This window comes from Lissotriton vulgaris, chromosome 7 (assembly GCF_964263255.1).
Source record: "Lissotriton vulgaris chromosome 7, aLisVul1.2, whole genome shotgun sequence".
In the NCBI taxonomy this organism is placed as follows: Eukaryota; Metazoa; Chordata; class Amphibia; order Caudata; family Salamandridae; genus Lissotriton; species Lissotriton vulgaris.
In genome coordinates this window covers 239,541,109-239,568,370 of record NC_141695.1, presented here as the reverse complement: position 1 = coordinate 239,568,370, position 27,262 = coordinate 239,541,109, and the positions used below count along the sequence as shown (strand labels likewise).

The 27,262-nt window shown below is 44.6% G+C and overlaps 1 protein-coding gene across 1 annotated transcript in view; it reads left to right on the top strand.

The window, feature by feature from the left end:
* The window catches only part of LOC147701284 (alpha-tectorin-like), a 550,081-nt gene that overhangs the window by 152,871 nt on the left and 369,948 nt on the right, over window positions 1-27,262 (top strand). The window contains exons 6-7 of the mRNA XM_086930016.1: window positions 16,363-16,772; window positions 18,146-18,713. Of these exons, the coding sequence (XP_086786142.1) occupies window positions 16,363-16,772; window positions 18,146-18,713 (978 nt within the window). The remainder of the gene's footprint in view (window positions 1-16,362; window positions 16,773-18,145; window positions 18,714-27,262) is intronic.

Below are 27,262 nucleotides of genomic sequence, written 5' to 3'. Positions count from 1 at the left end.
AATAACGGTAAGGTTGGATTATTTCTTGATTTCCAACTACTTACTTGCAAGCTCACAGGTTAGGAAACTGCCCCACTTGGTTTTAGACCATATCCCCCTAATCCTGACAGTTAGCTTAAGCGGGATAACAAGGAAATTATATAGTTGGACATTCAAGAGAGCTCTCTTAAAAGATGAAGGTTATTGTAGGCATATGGATATCTGGATTAGGGAGTTCTGGAGTATTAATAAGGGGAGTACCAGTAGTGGTAATGCATGGGACACCTTTAAAGCAGGGATAAGGGGAGAGAGGTATGTTACTGTTACATCGCAACTTTTACATCGGAATGCTGTTACAACGCAGCTTTTACAACGCTGGTTCCATTACATCGGATGCCATTACAACGCAGGATATTACATAGCAGATGCTATTACAATGCATACCATTACATCGTAAGTATTGGTAAGTATATAATTTTTTTTATTTTATTTAATATTATATAATTGGTTTACTTATTATTAATTATAAATAAATATATTTATTTATGTTTTTTAATATTATAAATTAAATATATTAATTTAAGTAATTTTTTAAATAAGTATGAGTATAGGAGTATATGTTTTGGGGTACTGAGGTATATGTTTTGGGGTGTTTGGGTATTTTTAGGTTTCAGGGCAGGGTTTGGGTTTTGGGGTACAGGGGTGTTTTTAGGTTTTAGGGCAGGGTTTGGGTTTTGGGGTACAGGGGTATTTTTAGGTTTTAGGGCTGGGTTTGGGTTTTGGGGTACAGGGGTATTTTTAGGTTTTAGGGCAGGGTTTGGGTTTTGGGGTACAGGGGTGTTTTTAGGTTTTAGGGCAGGGTTTGGGTTTTGGGGTACAGGGGTGTTTTTAGGTTTTAGGGCAGGGTTTGGGTTTTGGGGTACAGTGGTATTTTTTGGGTTTTAGGGCAGGGTTTGGGTTTTGGGGTACAGGGGTGTTTTTAGGTTTTAGGGCAGGGTTTGGGTTTTGGGGTACAGGGGTGTTTTTAGGTTTTAGGGCAGGGTTTGGGTTTTGGGGTACAGGGGTGTTTTTAGGTTTTAGGGCAGGGTTTGGGTTTTGGGGTACAGGGGTGTTTTAGGGTTCAGGGGTAGGTTTGTGTTTAGGGCTAATTAAATTATATTTACCATTTATAAATTAATTAAAATATATTTATTAAATTAAATTAATTATATTACATTAATTACATTTTTTAATTAAATTAATTAAATTAAATAAATTATTTTAATTAATTTAATTTAATTACAATTTTAAAAATATTTACATTAAATTAATTTCATTATATTAATTAAATTAAATTAATTACAATTTTTATTAAAATTACATTAAATAAATAGATGCTATTTTATTAAATTAAATTAATTACTATTTTAAAATGTATTTTAATTAAATTAATTAAATTAAATTAATTAAATTAACTTAATAACATTTTTTTTTAAAAGGTATACTTACCTATACTTACGATGTAATGTCATGCGTTGTAATAGCATCTGCTATGTAATGCCATGCGTTGTAATGGCATCCGATGTAATGGATCCTGCGTTGTAAAAATTCCGATGTAACGGAATGCGTTGTAAAAAACCGCGTTGTACTGACACCAATCCGGGGAGAGACACTTAGTTTTACAACGTTTAGACAGAAAGCGGAAAGAGAAAGGGTAGAACAACAAGTTAATTCTCTTTTAGCTGCAGAGGAAGAGCTGGGCAGGTTAATTCTGAATGGATGCCCCCTGGATCAACAGCTGTTAGAAATTATGGTATTAAAGGCTTAAATAGGGGAAAATATCGCCAATAAAATAGCAGCAAATTATTTGGCAAGGAAGGAACAGGCTTGCGAGCTGAGTTAGAGAGTGGGGCATATTCTTGCTGTTAGAACGAGGCAGAAGATTGCTGCAGGAGATATTAAGAATATGAAAGATGGATTAGGCAATTTGATTTCAGACCCTGCAGGCAAAAGAGAAGAGTTTAGGAAATACTATTCAGAATTGTAGGACGTGGAAGAAGAGGAGAGTAGCGAAAGAATTAGGGACTATCTAGGAAATCTTCAATTGAACGAGTTAGAGGTATCTGAAAGGGAAAAACTGGAATCTAGTATAACATTAGAAGAATTAACATCAGCCCTATCAGACCTCCCATCATCAAAGGCTGCAGGCCCAGATCAGATCCCTGTGGAGTTCTATAAAACATTTCTGGCGGCCCTCAGGTTGGAGTTAATGGACATGCTCACTCAAGCTCAGAGGGGGGTTTCGATTCCAAACTCCTGGGGAGGCGCTGAAATTATAGTTATTTTGAAAAAAGACAAACCTCCCACAGCCCCTGGGTCGTATAGACCTATAGCTTTAATGAACGCTGATGTGAAGCTATACTCGAAAATTTTGGCAACAAGATTGGCGGCAGTCATAGAGAAGCTGGTCTCCCCAGTCCAACATGGGTTCATCCCAGGGAAGGGCACCACAGAACATGTCAGTACAGTGATTACTTCCTTCGACGCCATGGAGGTCTTGGGCGGCCCTGTTGCAGCTCTATTTCTCGATGCCGAGAAGGCTTTCGACAGGGTCGCCTGGGGGTATCTATGGGAAATACTGAGGCACTTTGGGTTTTGGTGAAGGTTATATTAGAGCAATCCAGGTTCTATATAAGGCACCAACTGCTAGAATTAAAATGAACAAAGAACTCACGGCTGCGGTACAGATAAAAAGGGGGACAAGGCAAGGTTGCCCGAGTTCTCCTCTTCTTTTTGCACTCTATATGGACCCTTATTTACGATATCTTAATTCTAACCCTAGAATTCTCCCCCTTTGCTTGAATGGTTTAGAAATTAATGTGTTGGCATACGCAGATGACGTCGCTATAATTTTCCCGGACCCATCAATGGCAATTGGAGAAATAGAACAGGAGGCCCAAAAATTTGGCGTCATCTCAGGCTATATGCTTAACAGCACCAAAACACAAATCATTAAGAATTCAATGGTTAGCTGCAATGATATACGGGTGGTTCCGCAAGCAGTCTATCTAGGGGTTGAAATATCGGCTAATCTTGAGACAGTGGTAGAACGGAACATGACCCCCTTATTGGCAAAAGTAAGCCTGGATCTGGTTAGAATGAACAATCTCAGACTTTCATTGGTAGGTCGCACCAATGTGATTAAAATGCTTATACTCCCTAAGTTTCTTTATTTTTTTAGAAAAATACCCTTCATGTTTGAGTTCTCCTGGTTTAATAAGGTTGAGTCAATTTTGAATAAGTTTATTTGGGCACATGGGAAGACCAGGCGGGCTTATAAATTCATGACCTTACCGAGGGCAAGGGGGTTGGGGGGTTCCAGATCTTAGATTATATTATTGGGCACGGCTCTTCAATATATGCAGGGTTTGATTGGTGCGAGTGGTGTGGATTTGAACGTTAATGCCTTTTCGACCATGGTGTATTCCATTGTGTTGGGTCCAGAAACAGCGAACGCCTTCCTAAGCTGCGCCGATTCTTCATATTATAAAAGTACACGGTTTGAGACTGTTCTAGCAGCGCATAATATCTGGACAGCTGTAGCAAAAAAATGTGGGTTGGGTAGATTTAATAGATACACAAGACTTTTTAGGAATAAATCCCTCCCACCTCCAATTTTCGCTGATGCTACTATGGCAGAATGGGCTAGAAAAGGAATCATAAAAATAGGGGATCTGTTGGGCCCAGATGAAAAGTTCCTACAATTCTCCGACCTTGTGGCAAAGTTTAACATCGCCAGGCAGAGTTTCTTTAAATATCTGCAGGTCAGGAGTTTTCTCTGTAGGAAAAAAGGGGGAGAGGCTGGTTTTGCTAAAAATAGCATTTTGGAAGCTATAGAACAAGGAGGGGTGTGTTCTATTTGTAGTTTTTATGCTATCTTGGTAGAGTTGAAGGTGGATGATATTGAAAAATATGAAAACAAATGGGCAGGTAAATTAGGAATGCAGGGCCAATACTTCTCGGACTCGCTGGAATTAGGATATTCTGTCCTCTGCTCTGCCCCGCTTCAATCCCAACATTATAAAACTTTATACCAACTTTACTACACCCCGGCTCGCATCGCAGAGTGGGGAGGAACTACAGGGATTACCTGCCCACGCTGCAGCGATCCAGCAGCAGATAGCATACATATTTTTGCTTCATGCCCTCAATTAAGAACTTTGGTGAAAGGTATGGAAGACTTCCTGGGTCGTACACTTGGGTTGGATGTGACGCTAACACCAACTGTAATTATGATAGGGGTTAGAGGGTTCAATGGTGAGGTACATCGTGAATTTTTGTTTGTAGCAATGGCGGTGTATAGATTGTTGATCGCCAGAGCCTGGCTAGACAAAATACCTCCAGTAACACAACAGTGGATTGCCCTGCTACTGGGGATTTTTAATTTAGAAAAAGGCATTTATGCTAGGAAGGGAAGAAGGTCAAGGAGGTTGGGAAGGAAAATATGGGAACCAGTTCACCAATGGAAAGAGAGGATTAATGAAAGTCATAATTGATTTAACCCCTTAAGATATGTTTTGTTTGGTAAACCGAGGCAATTTGTTATATAGGTTTCTCTTCTTTTTTTCTCTTTCCGTAAACTGCACCGTAATCAATGTACTGTTTATATAAATTTCTTTTTATAATTTGTTCAATACTTGATTAACATATGTATTTGTACTCTGTGTAATGCCATACGTGTGCCTACAAAAAATTCTAATAAAAATATTTTTTTAAAAAAAAGGAAATTAATGTGACACTTTGTGAATGTTAGACATGCCAATATGGTGACTGTCTGGAAACGAGCACTAAAATCATGCCGTTGTTGATTTCTAGACAATATGCATATGTGATGACGCTTATAAGGGTGATGTTTTTGGCTTGCCTGTTAACATTGAGAAAGGCAACAGCAGAAATGCGTTTGTTGCACATTCCTTATTAAAACAAAGGAATTATCTCATCCCCGACAGTGCCTATTCCTCTTTGGGAGAAGGAGCTGAGATATTCATCATGGGTTCACCCCTGCCTGATAAGGCACCAATAAACGAGTGCGGCATGGAAAGGTGGTTTGGAGCAGTTTATATATATATAGAGAAAGATGAATAGGCAAAAACATTGAGATCTTAGGTATTTACAAGAGGTTTTAAAGGGGGATACACCCCTAGAAGGAAATAGACTGAGAAAATACAGCATTATATTAGGACCACATGTTTGCCATTATATATCTTGCAAGGCATCAAAATGTAATGTATGTACATGAATTAAGAAATGTTTGTTGTCGCAATGTTTTTAAATGAGTACCATGCACTTTATTTCCTGCGCCATTTTTCACACTGTAAGTAGAGGATAGATATACATTCAAAGATGGCCGCCACATTGGCAAATTGTAACATCATCGTTGTCAATGATTTCCGCTATGGCCGATAGGTTTAAAATGGCGCCTTTTTACACAAACAAACTGACACTGACGAAGCTGGAATAGCGAAACGCGTCTGCCAGGGGTGAAGCGGGGTTTGCATTAAAATTACTTAAATCGGATTCCAGTGTGCTTGCCATTTATTCGACTTTATAGTTTATAGTCTCCTTTTCAATTCGGAAACTAAAGCCTAGGCGGCACACTTCTTGGCAGTAGATATTTTCTTTTATTTCAGGTCAAATCGCAAAAACTCCCACGCGTTTCGAACAAACGTTCTTGGTCACGGCAGTGTTCTACCAATGTGTCCTGTATGTGTTCTTCCAAATATAAACTAGATTCGAACTATAACTACCTACTGGCAACCGCTAGTAGGTAATATACAAATATATATATATATATATATACATATATATGTAGGCAGGCAACTCTGTGTGTTTAATATATATATATATGTATATACTGGCAACCGCTAGTAGGTAATATACAAATATATATATATATATATATATATATACATATATATATATATATATATATATTTGTATATTACCTACTAGCGGTTGCCAGTATATACATATATATATATATTAAACACACAGAGTTGCCTGCAATGAGGGGCCCACCAAGGTATGAATATCGTCCAATTTCTTTAATGGAATATCAGCATGCAGACAGCAAAGGTGCTTCGCCTTGATTGCAATCCCACCCGACGCGTTTCGTGCGTGAGCACTTCCTCATGGGTGATGGGATAATCAGAGTTGGTGGTTGATCGGCACTCTTATCAGTAGCAATGTTCCCGCCCCAATGGGCGTGGCCACTACGGTGGCCTGATGGTTATTGTAGTGCCGGTAGTTTTCCTTCAGTGAGTCAACGTGCACAAACTCGAAATTTCATAAAATGTTTCCCCAGTGGGTTGCGAGTGGCAGCTTCATCCGCCTGCAATGCTCGTGACGATAATCCATTTGGCATGCCTTTCCCAACACCACTACGTAGCTTGACATAGCAGCAGGACTGCACCAGCGGTACAGCGTGGGCTCTCCTCGCGGTTCAGACTGCACCGCACTTTATTAAACACACAGAGTTGCCTGCAATGAGGGGCCCACCAAGGTATGAATATCGTCCAATTTCTTTAATGGAATATCAGCATGCAGACAGCAAAGGTGCTTCGCCTTGATTGCAATCCCACCCGACGCGTTTCGTGCGTGAGCACTTCCTCATGGGTGATGGGATAATCAGAGTTGGTGGTTGATCGGCACTCTTATCAGTAGCAATGTTCCCGCCCCAATGGGCGTGGCCACTACGGTGGCCTGATGGTTATTGTAGTGCCGGTAGTTTTCCTTCAGTGAGTCAACGTGCACAAACTCGAAATTTCATAAAATGGGGAAACATTTTATGAAATTTCGAGTTTGTGCACGTTGACTCACTGAAGGAAAACTACCGGCACTACAATAACCATCAGGCCACCGTAGTGGCCACGCCCATTGGGGCGGGAACATTGCTACTGATAAGAGTGCCGATCAACCACCAACTCTGATTATCCCATCACCCATGAGGAAGTGCTCACGCACGAAACGCGTCGGGTGGGATTGCAATCAAGGCGAAGCACCTTTGCTGTCTGCATGCTGATATTCCATTAAAGAAATTGGACGATATTCATACCTTGGTGGGCCCCTCATTGCAGGCAACTCTGTGTGTTTAATAAAGTGCGGTGCAGTCTGAACCGCGAGGAGAGCCCACGCTGTACCGCTGGTGCAGTCCTGCTGCTATGTCAAGCTACGTAGTGGTGTTGGGAAAGGCATGCCAAATGGATTATCGTCACGAGCATTGCAGGCGGATGAAGCTGCCACTCGCAACCCACTGGGGAAACATTTTATGAAATTTCGAGTTTGTGCACGTTGACTCACTGAAGGAAAACTACCGGCACTACAATAACCATCAGGCCACCGTAGTGGCCACGCCTATTGGGGCGGGAACATTGCTACTGATAAGAGTGCCGATCAACCACCAACTCTGATTATCCCATCACCCATGAGGAAGTGCTCACGCACGAAACGCGTCGGGTGGGATTGCAATCAAGGCGAAGCACCTTTGCTGTCTGCATGCTGATATTCCATTAAAGAAATTGGACGATATTCATACCTTGGTGGGCCCCTCATTGCAGGCAACTCTGTGTGTTTAATAAAGTGCGGTGCAGTCTGAACCGCGAGGAGAGCCCACGCTGTACCGCTGGTGCAGTCCTGCTGCTATGTCAAGCTACGTAGTGGTGTTGGGAAAGGCATGCCAAATGGATTATCGTCACGAGCATTGCAGGCGGATGAAGCTGCCACTCGCAACCCACTGGGGAAACATTTTATGAAATTTCGAGTTTGTGCACGTTGACTCACTGAAGGAAAACTACCGGCACTACAATAACCATCAGGCCACCGTAGTGGCCACGCCCATTGGGGCGGGAACATTGCTACTGATAAGAGTGCCGATCAACCACCAACTCTGATTATCCCATCACCCATGAGGAAGTGCTCATGCACGAAACGCGTCGGGTGGGATTGCAATCAAGGCGAAGCACCTTTGCTGTCTGCATGCTGATATTCCATTAAAGAAATTGGACGATATTCATACCTTGGTGGGCCCCTCATTGCAGGCAACTCTGTGTGTTTAATATATATATATATATATATATATATATATTTGTATATTACCCACTAGCGGTTGCCAGTAGGTAGTTATAGTTCGAATCTAGTTTCCATAGGAATGTTTTTTTTTTATTTGCTAATAACTTTGACCTCGTTTGACGAATCTTCGTGGAAGTCTCCAGATGAAAAGTCTATCCAGGTCAGGTCCTATCCTGTAAGTTTGGGGGTGATTCATCAAGCGGGGGCTGAGAAAAAGGAGGGTCCCAAAACACGTTTTCCCCATGTTAATTTCCATAGGAAATTTTGCGACGAGCTACAGCCCGAACTACTGATTGGAATTACCTCACATTTGGCAAACAGGTAGGGCTTGGTTCAGAAAGCAACCTTTTTTTTTTAAATGGTGTAAATCCGTTCAGTAGTTTTTGAGAAATTCAAAAAGCAAGATTAAAAAAATCTATTTCCCATTGGAATCTTTGGGCAAGGCTACAGCCAAAACTACTGAACGGAATTGCCCCAAATTTGGCAAAATGTAGTGCTTGGATCAGAAAGCTACCTTTTTTTAAATGGTGTAAATCTGTTGAGTAGTTGCTGAGAAATTAGAAAAATAAAAGTTTTTATATCAGGGCGGAGCCTAAGTCCCAAGCACAAGCTTCACTGTGATTGGCTGCCAACACTACAAACCAGGAAGTGTTGGCTGACATCTTGTGGCTCAGTAGAAGCGAGTCACCAGAAAATAGAGAAACAAAGATATAAAATAGGAAAAGGGGGCAAAGTAGAAACACCCTGACCCTCTAGGCCTGCGCAGGGGGTCCGAAAAGTACCCCTAATACCAAAAAAAGCATTTTTTTTAAATAAACAATTCGGCGCAATTTGCGCTGGGGTCTCAGGCTCCCGTGTTTTATTTTAATGAGGCCTCAGGGTGGGCATGGTTCTGGGGGCATTTCTTAACAAATAATAGTGGGGCTCGCTGGGGCTGTGGGGGCCCGCTGGGGCTCCGCAGCCCCGGGGCTTCGTTCATGTTGGGAGGGGGTTGCATGGTCCCCTTCCTGGAGCCTTCCATGTGCTTATAACTTTGGCATCGTTTGACGAATCTTTAGGACATTTTCAAAAAAGTTTCTCTTTTTTGATCAGCTGCTATCTTTTATGTTTGGGGTGATTAGTCAAGAGGGAGCTGAGAAAACAGGGGGTCCCAAAATGTGTTTTCTCAATGCAATTTCCATTGGAAACTTTATACAAGGCTACAGGTCAAACTGCTGGACGGAATTACGCCAAATTTGGTAGGGAGAAAGGTCTTGGTCCAGAAAGCACGCTTTTGTTTAAATGGTGTAAATCTGTTCAATAGTTTTTGAGAAATATCACATTTTACAGATATTGATATTTGAGAATTCTGACACCAGATGGGCTGATGGATTACGAGCACGAGCTTGCGGCACATTGGCTGTGAACTGTTGAAACTAGGAAGTGTTGGCAGCCATTTTGTGATTCAGTCCATCAGCTCGCATCTCTCTGTCTACAAGCCATCAGGTCCGTTATTCTACCTCTGCGAGGCAACTCTGAAAATATATCACAGCTCTGTCGCTGCGAGATACCCCCTTCATGGTTCCTCTCCCCACATCACCAGTTTGCGGTTATGCTTTTAAAAGCCAGTGGGTTGGCTCGCGGCTCTGGGTAGGTACGCTCTCAGACATTTTGTGACTCAGTCTGGGAACTTGCATCTCTCCCTCTACAAGCCATCAGGTCAGTAGTTCTACCTTTGCGAGGCCACACTGAAAATATTCCGCATGTGTGCCTGTGTGAGATACCCCTTTAAGGCTGCCTCTCCCCACATAACCAGGTCGAGGCTATGCCTTTAGAAGCCAGTCTGTCAGCTTGGAGCTCTATGAGTCAGTACGCCGGCATGACCCTGTACACTACCCAAACACCTCAGCACTACGCTAAACACTAAAACTACTCCCAGCACGACCTCCTACACCACTGCACTATCCTAAAACACTACTCCCATCATGTTGTCCTACACTACACAAATACCACTTTCCTAACCTAAAACTCTACTCCCAGCATGACCTCCTACAGTGCACAAACACCACTGCGCTACTATAAACCCTAAAACACTATGCCCAACACAAACCTCCAAACAGTACACAAACACCACTGCACTACCCTAAACCTTAAAACACTACCCGTAGCACGACACCCTACACTACACAAACACCACTGCACTACACTAAACACTAAAACACTACTCCGAGCATGACCCCCTACACTACCCAAACACCACTGTATTGTCGTAAATTCTAAAACTCTACCCCCAGCAGGACCCCCTACACTACACAAATACCACTGCACTATCCTAAACCCTAAAACACTATCCTCAGCATACCTCCCGAGCCAAAAGAATGCGTCAAAAATCTGGGAGTCTGGGTGGACTCTGCACTGAAGTTCACTCATCATACTAAAAAAGTGGCTGCCACTTGCTTCGGCATTTTACGTAACATCAGACCTATTCTGAAGTTCTTTGACTGCCGCACTCGCCAGCTAATTGTTCAGGCGACCATTCTTTCTAGACTGGATTATGCCAGCTCTCTCTTACTGGGGGCAAATCTTGCCGAAACCACCAGACTGCAGAGAGTCCAGAATGCGGCAGCCAGGGCCCTGGTAGGTCTCCCCCGCCATTCCTCGGTATCCGGAGCCTTGAAAAAATTGCATTGGCTTCCGGTGGGTAAAAGGATCCAGTTTAAGGCACTGTGTCTAGCCTTTAAAATCCTTAAAACCGCTTCCCCCCCAATGCTGTGCCCCCTCCTGTCAGAGTACATTCCGAGGAGGTCGCTCCGCTCAGAGGGACAACACCTCGCGATTATCCCCCGCACCAGACTGGCCAGAGTAGACCGCTGATCCTTTAGCTTCCTAGCTGCCAAGCTATGGAATAGCCTTCCCGAAGCTATCCGCGGTATACAGGACCTTTTAGCCTTCAGAAAGGCTGTCAAAACTCATCTCTTCCAATAATTCTTTCTTCTCTCTGCACCTCCAACTCTCTGCATTCTGTCTGCTTGCAGCGCCGGGACGCCTCTTGGCTGGGGCAGCCGCCCGCTATACAAATCACTATAACATTAACATGACCCTCAACACTACACAAACACCACTGCACTACCCTAAACCCTAAAGCACTACTCCCAGCACAACCCCCTACACTACCCAAATACTACTGTACATAATCCCTAAAACACTATCCTCAGCACGATCCCCTACACTACCCAAACACTACTTCACTGGCCCAAACCCTAAAACACTGCCCGACACCTCCCGCCACCAGCCCCTTGTCCGTCATCCCCTCTCAACCCCCCAACAACAACAAACAAATCTGAGAGCAACCTTAGGAAATCTGGAACGTAATAAATTGGCTAATTTCTCACAATTATAATAAAAAAGATGCATGTGAGGTTGGACAAATACGAATCTCAGTGTGAGAAAGAGGAAGAGAGAAACAGAGGAAGAGTGAGAGAGAGAGAAATAGAAAGAGTGAGAGACTCAGGAAGAGAGAGAGAAAGAGAGAAACAGTGTGAGAGAGAGGAAGAGAGCGAGAAAGAGAAAGAATGATAGAGAGGAAGAGACAGACAAAGAGAGAAAGAGTGTGAGAGAGAGAAAGGAAGAGCTAGAGAGTGAGAGAGAGAGAAAGAGTGTGAGTGACAGAAAGAAAGAGATGGAGAAGGAGAGTGAGTGTTGACACTGTGGAAAAAATCCTCAAAGTTCACCTTTCTGCAACCGGTGTGTCTCCAACCACGTGCCAACCATATCGGGCAGCCCTCAAGCTTACTCATATGAAACGTAGTATGGAATCATTAATGATACATACAACTGCGCACGCCTAAAAAGCTGACCCGCGCTGTGCATCCAGGCTGCTGCACCCCATCCACTTCCACTGCCCAGAGGTGTTTGCCCGCTGCTGCGCACCAAGGCGGCTGCACCCCATGCACTACCACTACCAGGAGGTGACTGCCCGCCACTGCGCAAACAAGACTCTCTGCTCACCTTTTGCAACCTCTGTGTAGAAAAGACGGCCTACCTCGTGCCGCTGCAAGCCTGAAACCTGGGACCCTCGAACAGGACATCTTGCATATCATGCAGCCACGCTCCGCATGCCACCAGGTCTCAAATTTGGTGCTGAGTCTTGATTTCATCATGGCAGAGGACATACCAGTGCACCTGCCATCATCACAGGTTGCACACCCACTCATCCCTTGCCGTGCTACTAACTCAGTGACCAGCGAGACGACGCCACGTGGTGGTAGGCCCCCGCTATTTGATAGCTCAAGCCTACACTGCAGTCCAGCAGGGCACACCAAACCTGACCAGTCTGGACCGCCGGGATGGGCCATCACTGCAGGCTGCATACCTGCTCAGCACTTACAGTGCCCCGAAACCCAGGTAGACCGAAAGTCACCGTCCAGTGGCTGTGTGCCTGTGCCGGCCACAGTGCATCCGGTGCTACAAAGTCTAAAATGGAAATGGCGTGAAGCAGGTCACCCGGTCCTTTTTATTGGTAGGGTCATGTGTTCTGTGATGCCTGTGCTTGATGGGTGTGGTGTGGGTGTAAACTAGCCATGAGGGAGTGTGACGCACTGACAACTAGACCTGTGAGCAGCAGATCACTACAATAAAAATCTGGGCCACGTAGCGTTTTTGTCCCTCCCTGTATGCATAAGTGGAGTGGGCTGACCTGGCGTATGCCAGTCCTGCGTGAGTTTGTGAAGAATGACTCCAGAGCTCTGGGCCTGGTTCCATTCTGGGCTGTATGAGGAATCAACTGATACAGGTTTCCCTGTTGTAGTGCTGCCACCACCCGGTCAGCAAGCACCAATGTGTCACCCTGTGACCAAAGACCCAAAACATGGCCAACATGGAAGGTAGGGGGAATCACTGACCCTACATTCATCCATATTTCCACACATGAAAGATTGTGTACATGACACATCTATGTGGATATCAATGTTTATTGCACATTTAGTGGAGTGTTGCAGCTGCAGCAATGCACGGTCATGCAAAGCCCACATTTCTGTGTTTGGACATGGAGGGCAGCCAATTAGAGCCAAGTTCGTGCTCGGGGGTTCCGCTCCACCAACATATGTACTTATCCAATCACTCCACCAATCCCCAAGCACATATAAATTCACTATTCACTCTCCTTGCAGTACTCTAATGATCCAGTCTCTACGTACGTACTTGTAAAATGACCGAGACAAAGTTACATAACCGAAGTTTCCCCATTGCCAGAGGTAACATGGTTGCATACGCTGTCCACAGCACAATGTAATGTGGTAGGGCCCAGGGGCAGCATCGTGCATACATAATAAACACACGGACACATATAGATAGTGGAACTGGGTATGGGCACATGCGCTTAACTCCTTTTTATTACCAGGGTCACTTGTCCAGTGACATCAGTGCTGGATGCATGTAGGGTGAGTGTAAGCCAGCCCTCTGGGAATGGTTGGTGCTGGTTACAAGTACAACAGTAATCATTGGATCAGAAACAGATATCCAATCATAAAGGGTCAATGATTTGTGCTGCACTAAGGTAGGGGCAGCAGATGTGAAATAATACACAAAAGATTCCAATGTAAAGGGTCCATGACTTGTGGAACACTGAGGTAGGGGCAGCAGATGTGAAATTATACACAAAACATTGTATCATAAAGGGTCTATGAATTGTGCTGCATTGAGATAGGGGCATTAGAAGCATTTAGTGTGTGCGCAGCTAGCGATGATGCGTGGTGCGGGCGAGCCACACTGGGAGCCATGTCTGTTGCCTAGTGGACTGCTTCATCTGCAATTGCGACTCAATGTGAATTGTGAGCCCTGCTATCCACAGTGTAGATCGAAGGCAGTATTCAGCACAGACATCGAGGAACGCTTTTAGTCACTTCCTCTTGACAAAATTCGAGGACATAGAGTACAATTGTCTCTGCAATAAATAAATCATGTCTCAATTTAAATTGTGAGCTCTGCTGACCGCAGTGTAGGTGTATGGAACAAAGATTAAACATTTATGGAATACACTGTCGAAATATGCAGGTTTGAGGGACGTTATAGTTCAAATTGTAAGCTCTGCTATCTGCAGTGTAGTCTGTCATTCAGTGTCCGTTTGGACTTGCAAGATGAATATAGTCATTGTAGTAGAGCTATAACAGATATAAAACAAGTTCTTGAAGCAAGGATATTATGTAGGCTTTAGCGATGTTGTAGTTAGTTGCCTACAAGAAACTGTAATTAATGAACCAAGACTCAATTTTAATTGTGAGCTCTGCTGACCGCAGTGTAGGCCGGAGGCAGCGGTCAGGAAGGGCCCACAGCCACGTGGTGTTGAGTTGCACTGCGCAGTTAGTGGCACCGAAAGCAACCAGTATGTGCAGAGCTTCAGGGATATGTGGTCTGGGCGGGCCGCACTGGTAGCAATGTCTTTTGCCTACTGAATTCTGCCTTAATAAGGCTATGTGGCGATGAATTGTGGTGCAGTGAGTTAGTGGCACCTGAAGCACTCAGTGTTTGCGCATCCTGCGATGATGGGTGGTCCGTGCCGGCCGCACTGGTAGCAATGTCTTTTGTCTAACTAATTCTGCCTTAATAAGGCTATGTGGCGATGACTTGTAGTGCAGTGAGTTAGTGGCACCTGAAGCACTCAGCATGTGCACGCCCTGCGATGATGCATGGTCCGGGCGGGCCGCACTGGTAGCAATGTCTTTTGTCTAATGAATTCTGTCTTAATAAGGCCACGTGGCATTGACTTGTGGTGCACTGAGTTAGTGGCACCTCTGGCCCTCAGCATGTGCGCAGCCTGTGATGATGCATGGTCCAGGGGGTCCGCACTGGGAGCAATGTGTCTTGTCTACTGGACTGCGTCATCTGCAATTGCCACTCCATCTGAATTTTGAGCCCTGCTGTCCGCAGTGTAGATCAAAGGCAGTAATCTGTACAGTCATAAGTCTGCAGTGCTGTGCCACTGTGTTCGCAGGGGGCCTGTGTCGAGGAGGCAGACGATCACAGAGGAAGCCTCGTGGCAGGGTGAGGGCGGCCACCCTGGCAGATGCTTTGGCCTTCCCACAAGTGAACCACGCCCCAGCCTATTTTTTCATACTCCTATCAGTCCTTTGTAAAGTGGTATCCAACATACCCGGGACCAGGAAATTAAATGCTTCTGGTAGGCTTGCAGTGCTGCTTGTGTAACCCACCAAAGTAGCCTATAAAACTGACTTAGGCAGGTAGGAGATGTGCCTTAACTGTGTGGCATGTCCTGGTAGTGACAAACTACCTATTTGGTTTTTCACAACTGTGAGGCTGCCCCCTCATAGGAATGTATTAGGGATTCCCTGATATATGGTTCAGTATTAATTCCTGATATGAGAGGGGTGGCGTGATCAAGTTTGGTATGGTTAGAATAGTGGCAATAAATGCTGCGTAATGGTGTTTGGAGATTTATTATCACTATTTTATGAATGTAACTAGAAGAAGACATTTATGTGTGCTATGTGTCTTTTTGCCTGCCTGCCTGTCGTGTATTACATGTCTGAGAAAGGAGCCTCCACTGAACTACCATGCAGTCCAGGTGGTGAGCGCTGAGATGCTGGGACTGCCAATTGGAGGCAAGTGGACTCAGAGAGATATTGTTGTACGTGGGCAATTACCTTTATGCCTGATAAGGGCTAATGAGATGTGCACTGTAGCAGGTGTTACTGTGGTGCACACTTGCTAATGAGAAGTATGCCTAATGCATTCATGCTTGATGGAATGTTACCAGTAGTTACTGGTTGTATTCACTAACTGTGAGTTGTGATCTTATGACAGTGGCCCGAATGGCCCTGCAGGGTCATATAATCCCTGTAAAGTCATACCAAGTGCCAGGTGGCACAGTGTATATATATGATTACGTTCTAATGTGTTTTACCGATAATGCAAAGGCTATTTTTACATAACCTTGTGTGGAGTTTCTTTTGTGGTGTGCCTAGTGTGTCGCTGCTCTGTGAGTGTGTTTGGCAAATGCTTTACACATTGCCTCTGGGATAAGCCTGACTGCTCTGTCAAGCTGCCAAGGGGGTGAGCACGGGTTATCTTCAGCGTGTAACCCCCTTGCCCAGACTAGAGTGGTTGTTTTTGCCTGGCTTAGGCGCATGCCCTGACCACCCAGATATGCATATTTAGAGTGCTCTTTACTTTTTCAAGACTGTACAACTTTCTGATTATCAATGTCAGATATTTTTAACAATTGTATGCATGATAGGAAACACTGTGAGATTACATATACTAAATATATTTTAAACTCCACAGGTAAATTCATACCACATGGAACAACTTTTTGGAACAGCAACACATGCATCATGCAATGCCAGTGCACAGCACATAGTGACATCGACTGTCACCGTCAGCCCTGTGCGTCCAATGAGTTGTGCCAACAATCTTCAGGCTACCACATCTGCAAACCTGCCAGCTACAAAACATGCACAGTCTCTGGTGGCTTTCATTTTACAACATTTGATGAAAGATTCTTTCGCTTACCCGGGACCTGCGCCTTCATCTTATCAAATCTTTGCTGGGACAATGCTCACCTGACACCTTTCACAGTAATATCCAAAATGGAAGAATCAAGGTTCACATCAGGAGCATGGCCGGTGTTTGTGAAGGTCATAGTTTATGAACATGAGCTAACGCTGCCTACAGGAAGGCCTGGTCATATCCTGGTAAGAGAATCATGGATTTGTGTGAGACCACCAGTTAGAGAAAGCAACTGTACATGCAGGCATTTCATTTTAAAACCAATCCAGCGGAACCCGCTGCCTCTTCCGTTCAAATCTTCTAATTCTCTTCTGGAATTCAGAAAACTTCTGAAAACTTTTCTTTTTGCACAGTCTGGCTAGACCCCCATGCTTACACCTCTCAGCACTCAATCAGCGCCAGGCAACTTATGGTGACAGAGCGCTATACAAAACCCCCTTAAGATAAGATAAGATAAGATAAGATAACTGGTTTTGCACTCCTTTGTTCTAGTACATGCCAGCATCGTATGCAGGTATATTATAATGTAGCACACACAGGAAAGTATACAGTCACAGTTTCTGGGCAAAGAATGGTAGAAGGGAGTGCAGAGGAGCAAGACATTGTAATGTTAGTGTGAAAGGGCAGGGCAATGGGTGTTGCGTGCGATGGGCATTTCGCCGCAACTCTAATCTTTCTGTTCGTTTATCTCCTTATTTATGCTCGTATACGATATTACATAATAAACTGAAATATTAAGCCCAATAGCTAAATGTAGGTTTTTATTCCTCTCGCTGTAAACCATGGTTCTATAGCACTCCATGATGCCACATGGGTTGTAGGGAACTGAAGACGGCCGCCTAAGCAGCACTCAGATGAAATATAGAGCATTGCAAGCTGCCCTTAGCGGCAGAGCTGGCAGGCCTTTGTAAAATGGGAAAAAAAGTCATAAAAGTTATAATGAAAGTCAAAAAGAATGTGTGTAATAAAAAAAGAACACATGGCGATGACGAAGAAGCAGAGTACTACTATGCAAGCTAAATCCGTCTCTTGCAAAGCAGTAAGCCAGTGGATCAAGTGTGCGGAATCATTGCACTATCTTGTACATTGTGCGGGCGAGAGCAAAGTATGAATGACAATGTAACTGACCGATAGATGGAGACCACAAGCAGCTCTATGCAAGTATATTACGGATATTTTTTTTTTAAAACAGTAGTCTGGCGAGCCAGCTAAAGCTATCTCAAAGGCCAGACCTACAAATACTCCTATGCTTGAGAAGTAAGCAAGCAGGCACTAATCCTATATTTATTTTTACAATACTTGCTACATAAAAACAAAAAGTATGTACTTACTGATTGCATTTCTTCTATCATATGCTTTGTGAGGCTGTTCTAAAATACTTTTTTTCTCATTTGCTAAGTGTTAGCTTCTCTTGAAAGTATTTTCGGTTTCAATTCCTCCGTTAGCTCATAGTGAGTGCGCTTCTCCTGTTGTACCACTAGGAGGCTGCTGACCTCTTCCTTTAACCGGAAGAACCCTGTCACTTCTCTCATGGTTGTCTTCTGCTCTCTTCTTTCAGGTGAATGGGGTCCGAGCTCTTATCCCAGCCAGTTTCCTGGATGGCAAGATTCTCGTTTTCCAGAGTGGCTTCATGGTCACGGTCCGTACTGACTTTGGGGTCATTGTATCTTTCGATGGGCTCTACCACGTGACAACCACGGTTCCCCAGAGTTACTTTGGCTTCACCTGCGGATTGTGTGGAACGCCCAAAAGAGACCCCTCTGATGACCTGCAGACAAGGAATGAATCTCAGGCTGCCTCCTTTCAGATCTTGGCCGAGAGGTGGCGGGAACACTCAGAGAACAGCACGGAGTGCCAGATCTACCCTGTTGTGCCAGCGTGTAGTGACAAGAGGAAGAAAACCTACTCCAGAGGTGACTACTGTGGGATCATAGCCGATACCAAAGGCCCCTTCAGGCAGTGCACAAAAGCCCTTCCCTCACACAATGTCTTGGAGAGTTGTGTGCAAGAACTTTGTGCCTCAAATGGGACACGGGAAGTGCTATGTCAAGTGCTGACCTCTTATGTGCAACAGTGCCAGACTGCAAATATTACTGTCCAAGACTGGAGGAAAAAAGATTTCTGTGGTAAGTTGCTGTTCTTACGCTTCTGTTGAAAAGAGGCCAACCTGAGATTGGCATGCGCTCTCAGACATTAAAGCTGTATGCTCCGAGGGAGTGCTCTGTTTGCAAACAAGCACACACCTGAGTGTTGCCTTAAAGACAGCTCTGGAATACAAGACCTGGGCCTGTATCATCTGTGTGAACTGAGGCACTGTTCTGATAGCTAAATAAAAAACTTCTAATATCTGCATGAACAAAAAGATAGTGTTACTCTTTGTACTTAATTTGTGCGGGTGGTTTCTGGTGCTCAGTACTGGGACTGAATTGTCAGCACTAGCTCTAGTGACAAACCACCACATGGTGCTGCTGTCTTTTTAATTTTGAGAAAAACACAACTGTGTTTATTAAGCCACTATACATTGGAAATAAATAATAATAGCCTCTCATGCCCATAATTATAGCTATGTGTGGCCTAAAATTGTTTGAATTGTCACAATTGTAGGAGTGAGATGGTTAGGTGTTATGTTGAAACTGCTATTGACAGCAGTGGTAGGGGCAATGGGTGGTGGAGGCTGCAGTTGCCTTCCGAGAAGGTACCTGGCACTTAACCTTTTACAAATTAAGCACTGTAAATCTGTTCTCCATGGATCTGCGGAATTAGAGACATAGTACTGCTATTTCATCAGGAGAACTGCAAGGCCTGTGCAAAGAAACAGACCATCTGCCATCAAAGAAATGAGAATGTGTGTTACCTAAAGGATAGCTGTGCTGTCAATGGGAGTGAGAAACCATCCAAGGAGTGAGTCTTCGACATTCAGATAATCCAAAGTGTAAGGCAATAGGATAGGCATGGGCATGTAAAATCCATACAGTTACCTGTATAAGCCACATTCTAATAAATGCACCTGTAAAATATGCATGATCTAACAGATAAAATGGTATTGATGGTGTGAGCCAGAACTATTGCTAAACTATTGGAAATCCCTCCTATTGGAGACATTAGTCTGTATACTTCTCTAGCAGCATTACGTTTAAAGGAATGTGTGACCTAATATATTGCACTGCTGCCCGTGTAGTCAAGCTGTAAGATATTAAAACTAGGGAGCCTCTCCACTATATACACAATGAGTCTGTATCATACACTTCATGCATAGGTGTGATGACCATGACACGACAGATGCTGGACGCTTGGACCCTGTGGGTCACAGGGTGGTGACCAGGTCACCGGACACCACTTCCTGCAGAGGGACAGGAAAGGACATTCTGTAGCAGTACAAGGACGAGGACGGACATGCCCTGACGGACGGACGCCATATAACAATAAAGAATTATCTCCTCACACTACCTGGTGTCCTTAGTGGTTCCTGCATGCTGCGCAGCGACGATATGACATCTGGCGACGAAGGTGGTCGGAAACGGTGAAACTACGCGACCACGAGACCACAGGATCAACAGAGCGGCTGCGGAGGTCGCTGCAGATCGCTGCTGACACAAGGAGCTACACGGGAGCCCACCCCGATAAGCGTCCAACTCAACGAAAGCAGGAATAAAAGTGCGGTAAGAGGAGCAGTAACGGAAGCGGCAGAAGCGCCGGGGAGAAATTGAAGAGCGCGCTAAAGAAAAGAGAGCGCGTAGTATCACGAGAGCGATCGAAGTCTCGGCGGCCATTTTAGAGACAGGCAGCAAGGACCAATAGCAACGCGGCCACAGCAGTCGGCCATTTTAAAGTCAGGCAATAGCAAGATTTCGATCGCGAAATCTCGCGAGAAGCAAGGCAGCCATTTTGTGAAGGACAAAAACAGAAAAGTGCACCAAAAACAAAGGGCAGCCATCAGAAAGCCAGGCAAGACGACTAAAAAGGCACAAGAAGCACCGAAGAGGCTGAAAAAGGGACAACAGTGTCGCCATAAGAAAAGAGTATAAAAGAAAGAAACACAGAAGAAAGATATCAACATAAATAGCTCAAAATAAAAGAGTCTAAAGAAAATGCCAGACACAAAGTCACAGAGTGCACAATACCGCAGACCAGTGCCTTTCATTGTATCGGAGCCACAAGTGGGCATCCGGTGGGAAAAATGGATCATAAAATTTGAAAAATACATGAAGGCGACTGACGTGGTAAATGAAAAGAAATTAGACCTATTCTTAAACTTAGTGGGGGATGAGGTGGATGATCTCCTCATAACACTGCCACCGAGCGAATTAGAGACATACGACAAATTAATAAAATGCCTGACGGCCAAGTTCGACCCGCAAAGAAACGTCGACTTTGAGAGATACTCGTTTCACATGGCATATCAGCAGCCAGAAGAGTCAATGGATGACTTCGCAACAAGACTGAGGAAGCTAGTAGCACATTGCGAATTTGAAAAGTACGACAACGGACAGGCACTTCGCCTCAAACTGATAGAAGGCTGCCGAGACACGGAATTTCGCACAAGGCTACTAAAAGAACCGACAACAGTAGACAAAATTCTAGATCTGGCAAGGGCAGAAGCAAGAGCAATGATACAAGCAAAACAGATGGACCGAAAGGGAGAACAAATACATAGAATGTCAGACACCAGCAAGAAAGGGAACTGGAAAGGAGGACAGAAGGAACAAGCGGCGAAGAAACAAAGTTCCCAATGCTACCGGTGCGGTTTGGAATTCCCTCACAGAGGACCATGCCCAGCATTTGGTCAAACATGCAGAAAATGCAACAGAAGTAACCACTTTGCTACCATGTGCCAAGGTGGACAGTTCAAAAGTGAACGTGACAGGCCCGGAAAGCCAAGAACAGCAACAACAAAACATGTACGACACATGGAAGCGACGGAGAGGAATTCGTCGGGAGAGTCAGGAGAAGAAGAAGAAGAGGATGAAACAACAAGAAAGGTAGAACGCCTATATCTCATGACCACGGACGAAGGGCATGAAGAGGAACACATCAGACTAATAGACAGGAAATCAATAAAGAAGACGGATTGGGTGACCATTGAAGTGGGGCCCCATCAAACAAACTTTGTACTGGACAGCGGAGCCACGTGCAATATCATGTGTGCAACAGAATATGATAAGATGAAGAAGAAGCCGCCGCTACAACCGTCAAGTGTAAGAGTATTCACATGGGGTGCCCAAAATCCCGTGACAAACATGGGAAAATTCACAGACACCATGACGCATAAGGGCAAGACTGTCATAGAAGAAATACATGTGTTACGAGGAGACATTCCCGCACCGTGTCTATTGAGCAATGTAACTGCAAAAGTGATGGGCCCACTGAAAATGATGTATCACATGTCGGAAAAGGAAAGCATACTACAAGAATTCCCAAAACTAACGGAAGGATTAGGAAAGCTAAAAGGAAAGCAAATAACGTTGCACATAAATGAGGCTGTCAGGCCAGTCGCACAGCATCACCGAAGGGTCCCAATACATCTACAACCTCAAGTGGAGGAAGAAATAAAGGCCCTACTGGCACAGGACATCATTGAGCCAGCAGAAGGACCAACGCCATGGGTGTCCCCGATAGTGGCTGTACCGAAGAAAGACACCACACAGATAAGAATCTGTGTGGACATGAGAGTACCGAACACAGCCATCGAAAGAGAAAGACATCCAGGGCCACATCTGGACGACATGATAAGCTGCCTGACAGGAATGAGAAAATTCTCCAAATTAGACTTGTGCAAGGGATACCATCAATTGGAGCTGGACGAGCAGTCCAGATACATAACGACCTTCTCAACGCACCTAGGACTGTTTCGCTACAAAAGGCTGAGCTTTGGAATATCTTCAGCAGCAGAAATATTCCAAGCAACGATCAGGCAGATAATAAGACCAATAACAAACAGTCTTAACTACAGCGATGACATTCTGGTCTTCGGGAAGTCAGACGGAAAACATGACACGGCACTGAGGGAAGTATGCTCACGGCTGGTAGAGGTAGGCCTGACAGTAAATGAGAAGAAATGCGAGCTGGGAAGAGAAGAATTAGTGTTCTTTGGACACATATTCTCACGGAAAGGAATGAGGCCAGACAGGAGTAAGATAGACACGCTCGAAAAGACGAGTGAACCAAAAGACGTCGCTGATGTACGCTCGTTTCTTGGCCTGGCCAGCTACTGCTCGAGGTACATAAAAGACTTCGCAACGGTGAGCACACCATTAAGAGAACTAACAAAACAAGGGCACCCATTCGAATGGACCACAGAATGCACAAAAGCGTTTGAAGAAATAAGAGCATCAGTGACGGCAGTAGACCATTTGGCGTACTTCGACCCGAACTTATGCACTGAACTAACAGTAGACGCCAGCCCGGTAGGTCTGGGTGCAATACTAGCACAACACAAACCTGGGAAAGATTCACCTCGACAGATAGTAGCATACGGGAGCAAAAGCCTGTCAGATGTTGAGAGAGCATACTCTCAACCAGAAAAGGAGAGCTTGGCAGTAGTATGGGCATGTGAGCACTACCACATGTTCATATATGGAAAACCGTTCCCCATAGTGACAGACCACCAAGCGCTAGTGACTATCTACACCAACCCAAAAGCAAAAATACCACCAAGAATAGAGAGGTGGGGAATAAGGCTGATGGACTATAATTTCAAAATAATACACAAACCAGGCAAAGACCAAAACCCAGCTGATTACATGTCGCGACACCCGCTCCCATATCGGACCGGTGGTAACACAATGGCAGAAGAATACCTGAACTTCATCGTGAAACAAAACACCCCAGCGTCAATAACGAGTGAAGAACTGGAGCAAGAGACAAAAAGAGATCTGACGATGAAGGCAATAGGAACAGTAGTGAGGCTACAGAGATGGAGACACGTTAATAGCAACACCGTCACAGAAGAAGGGGTCGACAAAGAAGAACTGCTGGCATTCAAAAAGATCAGCGAAGAACTGTCGGAGACAGAGAACGGAATCCTGATGAGAGGGTCAAGGATTGTAATACCACCCAGACTAGGAAAGAGAACAATTAAGATCGCACATGAGTCACATAGAGGAATAGTAGCGACAAAGAAGATGTTGAGAGAAAGAGTGTGGTTCCCAGGACTAGACAGCATGGTGGAGGAAGAAGTGTGACAATGTCACACCTGTCAAGTAACTGGATCATCTAGTAAGCCCACACCGTTGAAGATGTCGGAGTTGCCATCAGCAGTATGGACCGAACTGGCCGCAGATTTCTATGGGCCACTGGAGACTGGAAAATATCTGTTGGTAGTCATCGACGAATTTTCGAGATTCCCAATAGTGAGGGAAGTGTCCTCGACATCGGCAAGTGCCACCTTACCAGTGCTAGACGACATATTTGCTGCCTGGGGCTCACCACAAACATTGAAAACAGACAATGGTCCTCCATTTTCAGGAGAAGAATTCCGCAGGTTCATGGACTACCTGGGAGTCAAACACAGGAAAATAACTCCCCTGTGGCCACAAGCCAACGGAATGGCAGAACGATTTATGGGGACCATCAAAAGAGCCATCCAGCGAGCAAAACTGTCATAGATCTCAATTGGACAGGCGCTCTGTCAGGTGCTGCGAGATTACAGGAACACTCCTCACAGCACCACGGGCAGATGTCCAGCAGAACTGGTGCTAGGAAGAGCAAGCAAAACCAGACTACCACAGATAGAGGCCATAGCAGACACCAACAGACAAGAGATCGCTGAAAGAGACAGCAAAGAGAAAAGGAAAATGAAAGAATACGCTGACAAGAAGAGAAATGCGGCTGAACACCAACTAAAGGAAGGAGACTTAGTAATAGTGAAACAAACACAGCAAAGGAAGTCTGACAGCCCTTTTGCAAAAGATCCGCTGGTAGTGACTGGAGTAAATGGGTCAATGGTGACTGCAGTCTCAGACCATCGGAAGGTAACAAGAAACAGCTCACACTTCAAGGAGTTCAAGATGGAAGAAGGAGAAAGAGCAATAACGACACCGGAAGTGGAGGAAAGAGAGCAAGGAACAAACGGGGGAGTGACAACACAAAAAGAAGAAGGTGGAGGACAAGAACAAAGCGGAGAACAAAGACCAAGAAGAGAATGCAAAAAGACAAAGAGACTGCTAGAAGAAATGTAGAGTCTCTCTCTCTCTCTCTCTCTCTCTCTCTCTCTCTCTCTCTCTCTCTCTCTCTCTCTCTCTCTCCCTTTTTGCCCTCTGTCACAAGACTTCACTGTGTGGACAGTATACCTAGAATTTGTGCACGTGGAAAAGTTTGTTGTGACACGGGGGGAGATGTGATGACCATGACACGACAGACGCTGGACGCTAGGACCCTGTGGGTCACAGGGTGGTGACCAGGTCACCGGACACCACTTCCTGCAGAGGGACAGGAAAGGACATTCTGCAGCAGGACAAGGACGAGGACGGACGTGCCCTGACGGACGGACGCCATATAACAATAAAGAATTATCTCCTCACACTACCTGGTGTCCTTAGTGGTTCCTGCATGCTGCGCAGCGACGATATGACAATAGGGATATCCCTGCTATATTTGGCCCCAACCCAAAAGATCTGTAAACCTTACAGGTGGGCTCTTCTGTCTGAATGATGGGTTATTGGTACGGGTAAGTAAGCATCAACCACTAACAATAAGGCCACCCACACAATATAAGGTCCTGATAAGGTCTCTATAAATTGGCCCCTGGCTCAATCCTTGGTAGCTGCTTGAAAGCAGGCCGGCTTAACTCAGGAGCCAGGTATGTAAAACATTCAAATACATCAATACATTAAATAAGTAAGACACAATGCACAATAAAAATCACACACCAATTTATGAAAATAGGAAATATGTTTACCTTTAAAATGAAACCAAAATGACAAAAATCCATTTGGTAAAGATAGCCACTTTATAGTCCTTAAAAACATATAGAGTTAACTTGGGACATCTGGTCGCACTTGATCGGGACAAAGCAAAGTTTGAGGCCAACTGAAATGGAGCCCTGATTGGATACACTAAGCGGGAGGCCACAGTCAAAATTTTAACTTTCAGCTTAGAAGCATTTACTGAAGGATTTTCTCCTGACGGCGTGCAGTCCCCTCCAGCAGTCCGAGTTCCATGAGATGCAGTTGGATTGCTTTTCCACATGGCCGCAATAAAATCCTGGAAGTCGAGAGCTTTCAGCGGGATAAACCTGAAATCCAGTCCGGGATACGGTTAAAAGTAGTTGTCTTGACTTTCAACATCAGGCTGGTCCACTTATGGAGCTTTTTCCAAAAGTTCTTCTGGATTTCTGAAAATCCTTCCTGAAGTTCCTCTTGAGTGTTAAAAGTATCCAACATACAAATCAATGGGATAGAAGCTCTGAGGTGGTCCATGAATGTTTGGGCTACAGTTCCCACAATACACCTGGCCAAATCCTTAAAAGTCCACTGGATGCACTCCAAACTGGGGACTTCTTGAGGGAGATGGTGCAGGTAAGCTCTGTTAACCTGTAACTTTCAGGGAGTCCACTCCTTAATCCTTTTTGAAGCAACAGGAGCAGTCCTTTAGGGAGCAATTCTATCTTGTGTAGACTTGGGATCCAGCAGGGCAGTCCTTCTTCTTGTAGTTTCAGGCAGCAAATCCAAGTTGCTATGCAGCTCTTACATATTTGTTTAATGATATAGGGCAACAAGTAGGGGGGCACCCCTGTCCAATGCGGTGCAAGGTGCTACCCAAAAGCTTGGCAGCTTCCTCCAAAGTGTGGCATATTCTTGTCCCAAAAAGAACTGCACTTTAAAATTCAACATGGGGATATTCTTTCCTTTGGAGTAAGAGCAGGTTAAACCAACCTACGGGTTTGGCTCATTTCCATTAACACCCCACCTTCACCTCACGCAAATTCCTCTCCTCGATCTACCATCTGGCTTGCGTTACAGAAAGAGGGTGTACTCCTGACAGACATTCTTTACTGTCCTGCTCTCTTAGAAGCCCAGTTTGATTTACACAGCCCCCAACCTGGCCTGTTCTGTGTAATTGCAGAACTCTCCCCATCATATAACCTGTGCTCTATGCTGCCACTATTCACCCCATCATAGCTGCTGGGCTAAGCCTCTTGAGGCTGACCAATCAGGAAAGGCTGCATGAAGGCTGTATTTTGACTCACAGAAAAGAAAGTTCCATAACTTATTGTCTGCACTAGTTATGATACATTCAACAGTAGCAAGTTGTTGGATTTATCATTGTCAATCTTTTAACACTTGAATGACATTTTTCGAGCCCCTTCCTAGCAATTTTTGTACTTAAATAAAATATTCCAGTGGTACCCTATGGAACTAATTATGTACAATGGGGAACATGAAATTGGCAGTTTTTCCCTCACCAGGGGATACATCTTTTATAACTCCCCCTGCTTATGGTTGCATAACACCCCACCCTGGGGCACCTATGGGAGACCTTAAGTATGACTTATATGTTAAAAAAGGTACATTACTATGTTGGTAGTACCTATACCACCAAGTCGAATTTGCATGTAATTTACTTTTAAAGACAGTCGGCAAAGCAGGGCTACCTTTAAAAATGACAATACGCACACACCAGTGCACACTCCAGTACAGGAAATCTACTAGTCCTCTAAACCCCATGCCCTGCTATA